We start from the raw sequence: 15,342 nt of genomic DNA on the forward strand, positions 1-15,342 counted from the left end.
AACGTTCTCCCTTGGCCTCCCCCTTGGACATAAGTACACACACAGCAAGGGAGTGTTTGTGCAAACTCTGTCCTCTCTGGTCTATTTCTGAGGCGATGAGAAAATGATCAAAGCTATGTGACCAGACTCCAGGAATGACCTTCTAACTGTCTCAGGTGTCAATTATTGCACACATACTGCACGCACACCTTCGTTCACTAAGACAAACGTACGTGCAAGACAGATGCAAGCTCATGCACAGGGCTTCAATCTGATAAACTCTTCTAACATATGGAAACAAAATTCTCTGGTGGGTGCGTTTTTTTTTTTTTTTTTCCACATTAGTGTCTGTACACCATGTCCCTCCTCAAATCCCTCAACATGTCTGGGATGTAGAGATAAATTTAAGATGAGGTTGCTGCAGGGACCCTTTGGTGTCAAGTATCCCCTGCTTGCAGAGCATTTTTCTTCGCATTTTTCTTCACTTTCAGTTGCTAATTATGTCCCCTTTAGCCCATGTAACACAAAAGCATACTTTTTTAAAACGGTAAAAGACAGCTTTCTCCCTCCTTAACTTATCACTAAGCAGTAAAAGTTAATTGCATAGTAGCTATAGAACACTGCCATCAACTGTGTTGCCTTCATATAGATTCTTGCTCCCAGAAGAGATGAAACTTCACCCAGCAACAGAAAGGGGAAAACACTTGCTGTGAAAAGAGGGTGAAGGGGGGTATGACTGAAGAAAATATGTTGTTGGCAGAGCACAGCTTAGTCAATATTATGCAGCAACAGCTACTGCCATGGTGCCATGATGAAGTGATGGCATACATCCATGCACTTCACACGCACAAAAACACACACCAAACAGCAATCATCTATGTAAAACTATAACCGACATATTAGGATTTCCCTATAAGTAAATTCGGCTCATCTACTAGCTTCTGGTCAACTGATTTGATAAAAAAAATACTAGCTCTATTTTTTTGTTTTTGTTTTTGTTTGAGGGTTGTTGTTTTTTTTTGGGGGGGGGGGGGGTGGTTAGATTTTTCATAATTAAAGACTGGTTAAAAAGTTGAGTATGGAATGCGGTACATTTCTTACCCTCATTGGCTGCCATCTTGGCTATGTAGCTAGTTCATCATTTCAACTTGATAAGGTACCAAGAACAAAACAATAACACACATTTTTCAGGTTGTGCTAGTTTTCGTTTTACTCATATTAATAAAGGCAAGAACAAGCCAATACTCAATACACAGCTTATGGCTGCGCAGTTGTTGTATGCACTACAGAGCAATCCACAACACACATTACTAATACTTCTGGTAGTCTTTGATGTTCAGCTTTTGCAGAAACATGAAGCTGCCAAGTATCTGCAGCCAACTGGGCATCCCACCAGCCATTCCTTGATACTAGTTGCTCACTGGTCTCTCACACTATCTCCCCTCATAGAGTCTTCCCACAAGAGTGATCACCTGTCTGAGTGTTTCAGGCCGCAAACCAGTGTCTACTCCACACCTACCCTAGACAGATAGATGGCTACATAGATAGATAGGTAATATAGTCTTCTCTCTATATGTTTGCATGCATGAGTGTGCGAATGTAAAGGTCAAATCTTAAGCAGTACTATAAATATTCAAAGGAGATGTGACTCTAGTCAATGTCTGCTCAAATTTCGCTTATGCACACACACACACACTCACACACTCACACACGCTCATACATATACACACACATGCACACTGCTTTAGATATTGGGTTATTGCCTAGTTAAAAAAGCCCTCGCCAAGAGCTCCATTGGTGGATCATCATTACAGAGGGGTGTTAATAGTTCTATTGAGCTAGAAGCCAACTATTTCTCACAATACTTCACGTTCTTTCAAATCTCTGATGATAACTAATGGCTCAACCAAACCAGGCCCACACATTTGCACCAGCAATGCTTTTATCCTCCGACTAAGAAATATCTTCATTAATGCACACTCAAATAGCCCGTACTGGATTCCAGCAGTTTCAGAAACCTGCCACTAGAATTTTCAAAATGCAGAATGAGATTCTTTACTCACAAATATGGACAAAAAAAATATGGACATTCTCATTTAATGAAACACTAAAAAAAAGTTTTTCAGTTTACGAATTTGGCTTAAAAGTGACAGATTGTTGTCCGGGTCACAATTTTCCTCATCTATTTCTCTATCTCCTCCTTGCTTTCTCCTTTTATGTTAGTGTTATTTTCCCTCTCTCAGGCACCAGCCCATGGGTCACAAAGCACAGAGGTGATAAATGCTTCCAGGTCACCTCTCCTGTCTCTGGAGGTCAGAGAGAGAGGGTTTCTGCAGTGACAGCAACATGATCAGTCAGCCTCAGCACCAGAGCTGAACCTCCTGACCTGCTTGGTCCCTCACTGCGACCGCTCCAACAGCCTCGTTATGTTTCTTCTCTGAGCACCATCTACAAAACATATCTAACTTAGGGTTCTCGATGTGGAGCCCATTTCCCTCAGTGGCTCTCAGTAAGGTTGTGTGCAGGCAGCACTGAATGAAAAAGAAACTGCCGTATATTTCCTGTAGCTAGTGTAAAGAAATGTTTGCTTCATGATGCGCCAGATGTTTTTAGTTGGTGGTTTCAGTTTCGTGTGGCTTGTTGAAATATGCAAGGCCTTCCCTTAAAAGGATGTTGTGTGGATGTCAGTATATGTTGCTCTTAAACCTGTATATACCTTTCAGCATTGATGGTGCCTTTCCAGATATGCCAGCTGCTAATTCCATAGGCACTAATGCACCACTGTACCATCAGAGGTGCAGGCGTTTGGACTGTTAACAAACTGGATGGTGCCTCCTCCCTTTAGTTTCCATGTGTTCCAAAAAGAATTTCAGATTTCATTCATCTGACCACAGAACAGTTTTCTACCTTGCCTTAGTCCATTTGAAATTAGCAGAGACGTGGACTGACAGCCTAACCTCAAGAAATGAACAGATTGCCGAACCTCTACCCATGTTGAAAACCTGCCTCTCTAAGATGCTCTTTTTATACCCAATCACGTTAATGACTTGTTGACCATTAACCCGATCAGTTGTGAGATGTTCCTCCAGCTGTTTCTTTTTAGTACCGCTTACCTTTCCAGCCTTGTGTTACTCCAGTTCCAACTATTTTTGTTGAGGTTTGTTATTGGCATCAAATTCAAAATGAGCTCATATTTTTATGAACGTGAAGTGTCATTTTAAACCTTTGAAATGTTTTCCATCTTCTATTGGAACTGGGGTTTAAATTGGCAAGTAAAAATATAAACTAAAAGTAACACTTGTAAACATAAGACAGAAGACCTAAACAGACCACAGACTGAGTGACTAACTAGTAGGTCCTTTATAGGCATGATGGGAAATGAGAGCCATTGGTACAGCCTACAGCCTCAAATGTATGTCGGCTTGTTTATTTAAAAAGCCGACACCAAAAAAAGTGCAAGGCTAGAATGAAACAGCTGGTCTTTTAGTAAAGGGACAGACATTAAGTCACCAACTTATTAGTGTTTTGTGACAGTTTATTTACATCAGCAATATCTGCAAACATACAAACATTTTCTTGTCCAATCAGAATACTCGATTTCTGGTATTACTTGACAATACCTACAAATTGCTGTAGTATTTTGGGCACATTTATGAGCACATTACGATTACTGATACTCCAATGCAATTCTAAAGTACATTTTAAAAGTACAGTTTTGAGCTGAGTTAAGCTGTCTACATTATTCTACGTTGTTTGCCTTGCTACACTGCACTCTCTGTGTATTTAGCAAACATTACCAATCCTCCTCAAGCTGATCAGCTCCCCTCTCCTGCTGTGAATTGATGCCTTTGTGCTCCAGCTCCCTCCACTAAAACTAATCTAGTTGACTTTCATAACTAGTATAATCTGATTATAAGTCCCACACAGAACAATGTGGCAGAGGTCACAAACCACTTGCTGAGAAATGCCACAGGCCTGTGTTCTGACTGAGAGCATTCTCCATTAAGCAGTAGATTACACGCTCTGCTGCGTCACTGGAAAAACACAAAAGTCTGCTTAGATTCTTTATGATGATCATAACTCCTCTCTTTGCCCTGACTCCTAATGTGTCTATAAAGACTTGTGCTTTATAAACAAAGGGGAAACTGGATAGTTTTGCTTTCCTTGTAGGCTAGCGTGTAGTACTATTAAGTGGTTTTTGTTCATTAAACAGAACAATGGAGAAGGGAATAAACTTTTTCCTATATACACCAAGACATTTTGTTTTCTAATTGTTGTCTATTCGGTGGTTAGTTTTACCATAAAATAGTAATTTCACTTCATGCTGAACTTAAGTACCTCATATTCTTTTTCAGTACTTCAGATTGACTAATGTTTATGTTTAAACCAACTCTGACATGTGGTGTGTTTCTCTTACAATCACCAGAGAGGAAGGTCCTCCCTGGTTTGTTTGGGTTAGGCAGCAGAGGAATGAGAGGAGGGAGGACAGAGATGGGGCGGAGTGGGAGGTGAGGGGATGATGACAGGGGAAAGGGGGTGTGAGTGAGCGGGGACAATGCTCTGAATTTTAAAAAGGGGAAAAGAAAAACATGGGTGAGAAAGGGAGTGGAGGCTTGGCGAAGAGAAAGGAGAAAGGGTTGGTAAAGGAAAGAGAAGAGAAAGGTGGTAGTAGGAGAGAATGGGACAAGTGGGAGGGGGTGAGATGGCAGAGGAAAGGATGTTTCTGGGAGGATGGGAGTAGAAGAGGAAAGACTGGAGAAAGGGAAGGGTTGAGTCTTTGCAAAGAGTGAATAAAAAATGAAGGAATGGAAGGAAAAAATTGGGAAAGTTAGTGGGGAGAAAATGGAAAACAGGAGGAGGAAGGCACGGACCTTGGGGTTACATTCCTGAAGTGCAACGAGCCTGGTGCTGCTCTGCTGCGCAATGTAAACACAGGGCAGAGACGTGGACTGACAGCCTGTCACAGTGACTCATGATGAGAGAAAGTGAGAGAAAATCTGCTTCTGGAGAAATGAGAACGATAATGGGAGCAATAAAATGTAAAAAAATACTGCCTGCCACTAGTACTACCCCCCAGCCTCCTGGCAGTAGTATCTTTAGGTGGGACAAATTCAGTGAAAAAAGGAATAAAGCACCTGGTGCTGTAGCAGCAGAAGACCACACCAAATGCCACTCTTATCAACCGATAACAACAAACTGTGGCTCAGCAAAATTGGCCAACAGAAGATTGGTCAAAAATGTTGGCTGGTATGATGAGTCTCAATTTCTGCTGCAACCGTTGGATGGCAGAGTCTGAAACTGTTATAAACAAAATGAAAGCATGGATCCATCCTGCCGTGTACAAACAAAGTGCTGTAATGTTGTGAAGGATAATTTCTTGGCACACTTTGGGCCTGTTAGTACCAACTGAGAATCACTGCTGACCTTCTGTATATATGTGTGAACACAGCGTACCCATCTCCTGACGTCTGCTCCAGCAGGAGAAAATGCACTCACAAAGCTGAATCATCTCAAACTGGTTTCTTTAAGATGACAGTGAGATCACTCTACTCAAATGACTTCAATAGTCAATAGATCACAATCAAATAGAGCATCTTCCAGGCAGTGTGATGATAGATTCACATCATAGATAGCATCTGATAAAGCTACAGAAGCTGTGTGATGCTACCATGTCATAACAGACCAAAAATCTCAGAGGAATGTTTGGAGCACTTTGCTGAAACTTTGCCATCAAAAATTAAGGAATTCCTGAGGGCTCAAGGGGGTCCAATGTGGTACTAGCAGGGTGTAACTTATAAAATGGCCACTAAGTATATAGTACTGTGTAAAGGTTTTAGGCAGGTGAGAAAAAATGATGCAAACAAAGAATGCTTTTAAAACGGCAGTATTAATCATTTATTTTCATCAATCAACAAAATGAAGTGAATGAACCAAAGTGAAATCTAAATTAAATCAGTATTTGGTATGACCAGCATCCATTCTTCTAGGTACACTTGCACACAGTTTTTGAAGAAACTCGGCTGGTGGTTGTTTCAAGCATCTTGGAGAACTAACCACTGATCTTCTGTGGATGTAGGCTTCCTCACATCCTTCTGTCTCTTCATGTAATCCCAGACACACTCGATGATGTGGGGGGCACACGATCACTTCCATTACTTCCTGTTCTTCTTCATGCTGAAGATAGTTCTTAATGACTTTGGCTGTATGATTGGGGTTGTCGTCCTGCTGCAGAATAAATTTGGGGCCAATAAACAATCATTTATATTTCTGAAAGTGTTCTTTGTTTGCAGCGTTTTCTCCCTCCCGCACCTGCCTAAAACTTTTGCACAGCGCTGTAGGTACAAACTTGGTGTATATACAAAAAGACAGTTCAGTGTGACGTGTACACCATATTCACTTGCATCTCCTCTCTCAAAGACTTAATAGTGAGGGAATTACCCTATTTATGGCATGTCCAGTCTACTCTACAACACCTTTCTTGTACTGGGAAGGAAAGTGCAGACACTGATATAATTACACATTAAACACTGTTTCCTTCTTAGGCAGAAGGAAGTTAACTTTGTTTCACAGGCTATCTTAAGACAAGTGTGCTTGGGATCATGAGGTATTTCAGTAACATCCAAATGCACTTGTACACATAAACCTGAAAAAACAATCATATACGTGAGCAAGAGTCAGCTCAATTTTGTGGTGCTCGTACTACATCTAGTGGCAGTTTGACTACATTGCAGCTGAAGGTGAACTTGGAGGTTTAAAGCTGCGTGTGGTGTAGTGAAGTGCGAGTGTAACTCTTCCCACAACTTCAGTTAAATTACATAACTTTTATTGGTTGAAAAGGGACACAGACAGAATTTGAAACTCTAAAAACAAAAAGAAAAGATAAATTAGGCACCGAACAAGAGTGTTTCAAGCAAATTTAGGAAATGAAAACACCCTTTAGAGAATTTTTGGTAATTCCAGGGAATGGGGAATAACAGACAGGCTCCTCTTACCAAAAACTGTAAATAGCACAAACATTTTACCGATAAATATCTTCAAGGAAGTAAAAGTTAGACTGAAATAAATATTATGCTTAATAGCATACAAAAGGTTACATGTGATAACCTGAGAACAGTCACCTGAGAAAACGTCAGAATTGTGGAGAAGACCGCAATATCCCCCATTAGGGAACGTTTAACGGCCATTTAAATAAAATACAGAAAAAACACATTTCCCTTGTATTGAACATTGCACCTTACAAGGAAATCTGAAAATACTGGAACTTACTGCACAATACACAAAATTTGCTTAAAATTACAAGTTAATCTGCACAAAATGTTCTGAATTCCAGCTTTTCTTCATCCACATTTTTTCCAGTACATGTCAGTTATTATTTCTGACCCCAATGTAGTACTATTCTATTAAAAAATAAACAAAAACAAAAAAAATCAACACTAAGATGACTGAACTTTTCTTTTTTGTTTATTAAAATAAAAAAAATATATAGTATTTACACTGTTGTTTAAAAATCTAGGGAAAAAAACATTAAAAATTGGCTACAGAAGAAATGTACAGGAGGGGATTTTAAAGTGCAGCAATGACAGTATTTTCTTTTTTTTAAATGACTCATAGTCCACAAGTGACCATTGTAGCGAGTGTGCCAGGTTCTTCCCGCAGTGGTTGGTGTAACAACAAAGTACACATATACATAGTATACAAATACAAACATACATATGTATAATTCTTCTAACTTCTTGTTTTTCGTCTATCGTCACACGGCGTCAGGAGGTATTTCTGTCACAGTTTTCCAGTATTCGACAACAACCTAACCGCACACCGCTGATAAAGTCTGTTTTTTTGCTTTTACATAGTGAAGTCAGCCATTCTCACTTTACTGACGCACTTTGCTTCACCAGTAAAAGAACAAGATATGATACTTCCTCAAACGCTAAAAGTCACAAGTGTTGAGTGTGAAATGTTAATAGCATGTAGTTCCTGGTGATGGGTCACTCACTCTTGGCGAGGCCTGGTGAGGTTATTCCTATTTTGCGTGGAACCAGCTGATCACAGTGTGTAATTGACACAGAGGAGACGATATCTGTCCCTCTAGATCCTTGAACGTGGGTTTAATGTTGTCCTTCACTGGTTCACCCCTCAAGCAGCTTCTTTTTCTCCATTTTTTTCACAAAGTGATATTTCCACCCTGGATTAAATAAAACACAGAAGGAAATAATTAGGCAGAAGGAAAAAACAAGGAAAGCGAAAGCACTATCTGTTCTAATCTACAAGCAGAAATCAAAAGTACAATTTTGATTTCTATGAAAAGTTACCCAGATTACTGTGTAATCAAAGTATTATGACTACACTATTATAGACAATTAAACACTTACTTACGCCTCATTTGTATTTACTCTCTCTAGCCTCATACTGCCTCCTGAAAAACAACACAGAGCCTGCCATGAGTTTCTGCACATTTTGAGTAATTCATTCTCTTATTTTCATGTCCCTGCAGTTTTACACATGTGTGCAATTTCTGTGCTCACCTGTCCGTCTTCTCCAGCACAAAACACCTGCAATCATGACCACCACCACCACCAGTATACAAATGGCTGTCATAATTACTATATCAGTGCTGCGTTGATCCTGATGAGCACCTATCAATGAGAACAAATGTATCAGAATCAAGATTATTACAAAGAACCCCACATGACAAGTATTATGAAATACAGAAAAAAAGAGTTATTATATTTAATTACCCTGAAGAACTAAAACAAAAAAGTGAACTGAACTAAAAACAAGGCATGTCTGCCTTTTCTTTTCCATGCTGGGGAACTTAAAGGTCAACTTAAACTATTTCATGAAAATGAACTGCCGAATGTTTTAACTGAATCGTTTTCCTTAAATCTGAATTAAACTGAATTCATTTCACAGAACTAACATAAGTACAAACCCCACTGTATGATTAAACTGTATGATTCTTGATTCAGGAAAATGTTTATAGCACACTCTTAGCATATGCAGAAAAGACTCGTTAATCTTTCTTTTTACATTGGGCACAGCAGTAATACTACACTACTACTGCTGTCAGTGCTGATATTGTGATGTTATCAACCCAGCAACCACAATGTATTCACAGTGTCACAGCTTCACTATTTTAACATGAAGGTAAATTAAAAACCACCAAGCAACTGATCAGAAAAGAAAAGGGAACAATCATTATAATTTAATATGTCAAAACATGACATATAGTAAAACTGCAAAGCTCTAAAAAACCTGGAACTTCCCCCACGCACCCACTCTGTTGTTGTATTAATAAACATATAGTAGGCTCAAACAAATTTTACATTTCCATAATACCTCAGTTTAAGAATAAATACAGCACGTAATTTTTATCACGTCAGTCTCAGCAGTAATTTGAGTTTGATTCTGCAGGAAATGCTTTGCTATTCAGTCACTTTCATTCGTCTTGCTGAAAAATGTAATCTAGTAGCCTCACATAAGTTTTAAAAATCTCAAAAATCACAAAAACTCAACCTAAACTGTTCTGTGTCAGCCACACAAATGCTGACAGAATAAGAGGATGTTGCTATGAAATAAAACAATAAAGGGGATATATGCCAAGAGATTTCCACTGGCTTTCAAACTTCCCAAAACTTGTCCAGTAGCTAATTGTGGGAACTACTTTGATAAAGAAATAATTGTCTTTTCTAAGATGAACAGGCTACTCACAGACTGAGAACTCATCCGAAGTGACGTCACCCACGGAGCAGCTGAACTTTATCTCCCCGTTCGAGCAGTTATAACTCACAGCGGTGGTAATGTTATACAGAAATGTACTTGGATTTGGGGAAGAGACAGACTTCACATGTTGCCATATCTGCCTGATGGTCTCATTAGTGCTGGTAACTATAGCCTGAACTATCATGCTGGATTCTGGGTATCCATTATTTGATGTACACGTTGTCTGGCAATTCTGGGTTTCTTCGCTGCAGACTGGAGGACTGAATAAAGGCCTGCTGTACTTTGCTAGAAGAAAGACACAAGGAAAGTGATATCAGCCTGGTGTTTCCAACATGTACAAAGGGACTGGCGTATATATGAATATAAACAAAGAAAACAGCTGTTTTCTTTGTTTATATTTATATTACATGCACATACTTTACACTATTGTAACGCTTCATCTTAAAGGTCTATTCACACTGACAGTCATATAAAAATGAACTTCATGAGATGAATTGAAGACATAAATACCTGTGACACTGAGGGTTATTGAGTCTTCTTTAATAATCTGCTCGTCTTTGTACCGAATGTGACATTTGTATTCCCCCCTGTGTGAGACCTTTAGGTTATCCATGAACACAGATGAAGTGTTGCGATCAAACTTTGTGTTGTTCCACGTTGCTGGTACTTTTTTAGATTCATAATAACCATTAACAAAGACGTTGTCTCTTTGGAGGTAAAGTAAGTCAATGTTCTTTACTGATTTACCAGAGCAGTGAAAAGTCACATTTCCACCGACCTCCCCTTTGAGAATAGCAGCACCTCCTGTTAAAAAAAAAACAAAAAACACAAAAACAAAAAAGGAACAGGGATGAAGTTTTAGGGCATATATCTTTTATTAAAGAAAATATCTAAAGGGAGAAATGAATGCAAACAGTTTCTATTTTAGGGCAGACATGTGTTTCCATGCGGTTTTGTTTAAGCTCCTGCAGAGTTCCGCTGCATGACGCGGTAGGCTAATTTCACTTCTTCATAAGCCCCTTTGTCTTTCCTTTTTGTGCAGAATACACGGAGAGAACTTTTTTGTTTTTCCTGTTTTGAAGTGTGAGTGTTTTTGACTGATTATCTACCAACTCGTAAGAAAACATCTCTGGCTTTAGCTTCCAGATATTCAGATTTTTCTACTAATTGCATTTTCCAGCAGTTCTGGGCTGGACTGGTAGCTGGAAACTGAACAGGGGGCATTAAAGGGACTAAGACAGGAAAGCTATAATATTCTGAAGGAAGACATAGAAAATAGTTTGGAAAATGGGGTTCCTTGCTTTCTTGGTGAGAGTCAGATGAGAAGAAATAGTCAACACTCGTGTTTATACACTAAATTTGAAGCTAAACCCAAAAACCCATTAGCTTAGCTTGTGTTAGCATAGGGTGCTGCTGTAATGGCTGGTCCAGTCATGTGGATGGCAGCTTCCTATTCATTACAAAGATGTGCGAATAGCATTGATCTACATATTCACCTTTTACAAAGAAAGGAAATCTCCTAAAAAGTTTAACTTCTTCATAAGACCACTCCATCAAACTAAGAAAAAATTAAAGTTATGTAAATCTGAGTTGGGGGAGCACACGTTTTGCTTTCTTTCCTTAGCTAGTGATGTGCAACCAAGCATAATACTGTCATATCACACATTCTTATTCATGTAATAAACAACTGGTTTCTATGTTTAACCACAATGAACGAGTGCTGCTGGCAGAACTGCTCACCTGTGACAGTGAAGGGCCAAGTCAGTGTTAGAACAAGAGATAGCAGCAGATCAAGGGAAAACCTTTGAGTTCTAGGAACACAGAAAATGGTGAATCATTAAAGTGGCACGTGGAGATAAAGAATCACACACACTTTTTTTTGCATCAGTGCCTAAAGATGGCTGAGATAGCTGACAGTAACAACAACCAGGAAATAACTGAGACAGTTCAGTAAACAACATCTGTGGCCAAGCAATGATCGTAAAACACAGATAATGAACTTGGGCCAGATTTGCTCTCTTCTGTCACCAACTTCTTGAAGCTAAAATGATCACTTCTCTTTTCAGTTCAAGTAACAACACAAGCGCACACATGAGATCAGTGGGAAGGCTACAAACTCATGTCTGGATCCATAAGCTTTCACATTAACCTTACGCTGATGCCCATAACTAGCTAATATAAATAATTAATAATATAATATTTAAGTAACAGGAGATATATAGGAGGAAACTGCTTTTAAAATTAGAACACCAGAAAATTACATTCCAAAATTTACTTCCTAGTAATCCTTTTGGGCCTTACTTACTGTAAGTCTTACAAGTCCAGTCACAACAGTGGCACATGGATATGTATCAGAGCAACAGTTAATAACAGGAACATGTGACTGGGTGTTAAAATATCAAAAGTGCCCTAACCACACGCTGCCTTGTGCTGAAATCATGATAGGAATGAATAGAAAATCGGAGCATTACTTACAGGAAATGATACCGGCTCCAGGTGGACGCCTGTTAGAAAGACAAACTGGTTAATCACTGAAATGAAATGTAGTGTGAGATGCCATCAAGTGGCACATGTACACCTGAACACTCAAAAATAACTTGCATGCAGTGATTTCTCACCATTTACATTTGTCAGGAGAATGATAGTTTTGTCTTAAAATATCATTAATGCTACACAAGGGCGATATCAAACACCCAGTCCCGAAACCCACCCAATCCTACCCTTTCAGTGAACTAGAATCTTATTTGAAACATTTGACTGGCTCTTTACAGTCATGTTTTGGGGGAAAACAGGCTGTCTCATCCTGAAAGAACACGCCCAAATGGTTTTCAGTATACAAGAAGCAAAAGGAAAGTCCCAGTCAGTATAAGAGAGGGCTTGTTCTAAAAGGGTGTATTCCTGTACCTGCTAGGAGAAAACAACATTCTAGTTTTCTTTTACTACGCATTTGGTATCATAGGAACCAAATGCTAACCACATAAGCACATAGCTTATTACATATCCTCCCCTGTCTTATATAAATTTGGAAAAATAAAAAATGAAATATAATAAACAAATAGATCAGTTTGTTTCGTCCAACAAGAAGCACAGACTTTATTTGTTTTTGATGAACTAGTTTCACTTGAAATTGTTTCTAAAACTATTCATGAGGAAGTGATCTTTTTTTTATGTGACTTTGCTGGCAGTGATCAGAAATCTCAGGAAATTCCCACTTGGAAAATCAAATCGGGATTGTTTCAGTTGTAGGATATGGTGTAGTAGGATAAAGCACAAAAAAAAAAAAAATCACATATGCTTCTCTCCACATTGTCAGTAAATATCTAAAGTGAAGGTGTTTTAAAGAGGCTGACCAGTGGAAACACCCCTACCCTTCACGAGTGGCCATTTAGCAGCAGTGACTGTCATAAGTTGAAACAAAAACAGAGGGAAATCCCAAAGGTCAAGTAACTGCATGGTGTATTTGGTTTCAGGAATACTGATACAAAATGAACTGTGGAAGTGATACTAATGCAGATGGATTTCTTTTTTTAAATCAAGGACTCAAATTAAGTGACAATTTTATCCAACTCTGAAGTGGCCATTGGGGGAGGGTGGTTACATTTCCCTAATGAGACATGTGAGAGTAAGCTGTGAATAGCATTTTGTTTGATATAATGTTACATAAAATAATTTACAGATCTTTGATGTTAAAACAACAGGGCACACCTCCAAACTCTAATGCAAATTACAGTACTTACAAGTATATTTAAAAATAGAATTTCTGATTCTGTGTTGCAAATCAATCTGTGAATGTATTTTGTTTTCCTTTTTTCATTATTGTATTTGCAACTTCTGCTTTATCACTACACTGCTGTGCAAACTGAACAGCATTAATCAGCAAGGCTTTGCAGTACATGGGAATTCCCCTGACGTAATGATTGGAGAGAACACTCATTCTGCTGAGCTATTCTCATACACACATACTCTCCTCTAAACCCCTTTTGTCTTACAAATTAAAAACCTCACACCTGGTTCACACAATCAGCTGAATTCATCCAAATGGAGTTTCACGACTCATCTTCTTTTTAGATTTTTTAATCTAAATGATACTAAACAACAAGCCAGACTGTAAAGGATTCTGTGGAGTGCCTCTGTTTGTCTTCTAATGCTGACACTTTCTGCATTTGACCTTTGTTTTTCCCAGAGACAGCCAAAACACAAAAGTTACTTTCTCTTTCCTTTCTCATTCTCTTAATTATTTGGGTTCATGCATGGTGGACACACTGTTTCATACTAAAGTCGTTTTCCTAGAAAGGCTGTACAGTCACACAGACATTCAGTCGTGCTGAAAAAATATCTACATATAACAATTTCGATATATGTATATGAATGTCTATCTGTTTATCTGTGTTAAACGCTCAGGATTTTTTTCTCTGCTTTCTCTTTGAGAGCACATCTATACTAGTCGTTACCATTACCGTCACAATTTATACTCCAGAGCTTAAACACATTTCCTGAGAAGCATTCATCCCTCTATACAGCCATCCATTTTCTTCCGGTTATCCGCATTCATTTAACTATAAAACCCTTCTCGGTTCTTTGCTAGCTTTGCAATAAGCATGCTGTCTGTGCAGCTGGTTACAAAGAGTTGTATTAGCAGTATATTTTTTCTGTCCTTGATGCAGTTTCCACTTTACCATGCCATTTTTGTTCTTTTCCATCCATCCAGCTATCCACCTATCTTTCACTTTTCCGGGGGACAGGTCGCGGGGGCAGCAGCCCTAAGAGGACGCCGAGACCTCCCTCTTTCCCCAGCCACCTCCTCCAGTTTATCCGGGGGAACACCGGGGCGTTCCCAGGCCAGCCGAGAGTTTCTGTCCTGGGTCTACCCTTGAGCCCCTCTCGGACGGCTGAACTCCTCACCGTATCTCTAAGGGAGAAGCCACCCTCCTTTCGAAGAAAGCCTATTTTTGCCATTGTATCCGTGATCTCAGTATTAGTTTCAGTTGAACACTTAAAGTTTTAACTTGTATAAGGATTCAGCTCAAGCTACAACCGAACTGTTAATTTGTTCACTGCTCCTGAGGCAAGCTAGAATAAAGCAATGTAAACACCGAGACCCTGACACACATGCCTGCACACTCCGCTTCTCTGTCACTTTCACATAGCCTCGATTGTTTACACAGCAGCTTACATTATTGAGTGACTCACATTATTATTATCATCTAGCATAAGCATGAACGATGATGGTAGCCCGAATCAATTCAAACACTGTTTAAGTATGTGACATTATCAAACTTCAAATGACGCAAACACTCACCATCATGCCGCCGTGCTCTCTGTGTTAAAATGAATCGCTAAATCAATGTGAATTCTTCAACTAGTCTGGTATGCTGAGGGGGCGGGGGGAGGAGGAGCCACATCTCAGTTCCTTTTTCATATGCTAGTAACAACTGATAGCAGTTGTTACTAGCATAAAGGCTAAAGGCATGATCACTGACTGTTTTGAAAATGTAGTTAACGATAACTAGAAAATCTAAATCAAATCGTTGCCTCTTTCACTTGGCAAAATCAACAAGCCTTATAAAGAATTACACAGCTGTGAAGATTTTGATTGTGTGTGTGTGGGTGTGTGTGTGTCTGTGCGTGCCTGCTTTTTTATGT

The 15,342-nt window shown here is 39.2% G+C and overlaps 1 protein-coding gene across 2 annotated transcripts; it reads right to left on the bottom strand.

The window, feature by feature from the left end:
* Window positions 1-6,785: 6,785 nt before the first annotated feature.
* Window positions 6,786-15,068, bottom strand: LOC146693898 (uncharacterized). 2 transcript variants are annotated; one of them, XM_085429883.1, is made up of 8 exons: window positions 14,999-15,068; window positions 12,175-12,203; window positions 11,440-11,510; window positions 10,210-10,503; window positions 9,688-9,984; window positions 8,502-8,612; window positions 8,349-8,392; window positions 6,786-8,161 (listed from the first exon to the last, which is right to left on the bottom strand). In XM_085429883.1, exons 1-7 carry the CDS (start codon window positions 15,002-15,004, stop codon window positions 8,349-8,351), a joined length of 852 nt encoding a protein of 283 aa, XP_085286009.1. In that variant the 5' UTR covers window positions 15,005-15,068; the 3' UTR covers window positions 6,786-8,161. The 2 variants fall into 2 exon arrangements, with proteins under 2 accessions (XP_085286009.1, XP_085286008.1); XM_085429882.1 differs by having other exon boundaries at window positions 8,353-8,392; window positions 14,999-15,067.
* Between the last annotated feature and the right edge of the window lie 274 nt (window positions 15,069-15,342).

The sequence above is a fragment of the Copadichromis virginalis genome, linkage group LG14 (genome assembly GCF_057382275.1).
Source record: "Copadichromis virginalis isolate Kocher_CV1m ecotype Utaka linkage group LG14, C_Virginalis_male_GT1.1, whole genome shotgun sequence".
In the NCBI taxonomy this organism is placed as follows: Eukaryota; Metazoa; Chordata; class Actinopteri; order Cichliformes; family Cichlidae; genus Copadichromis; species Copadichromis virginalis.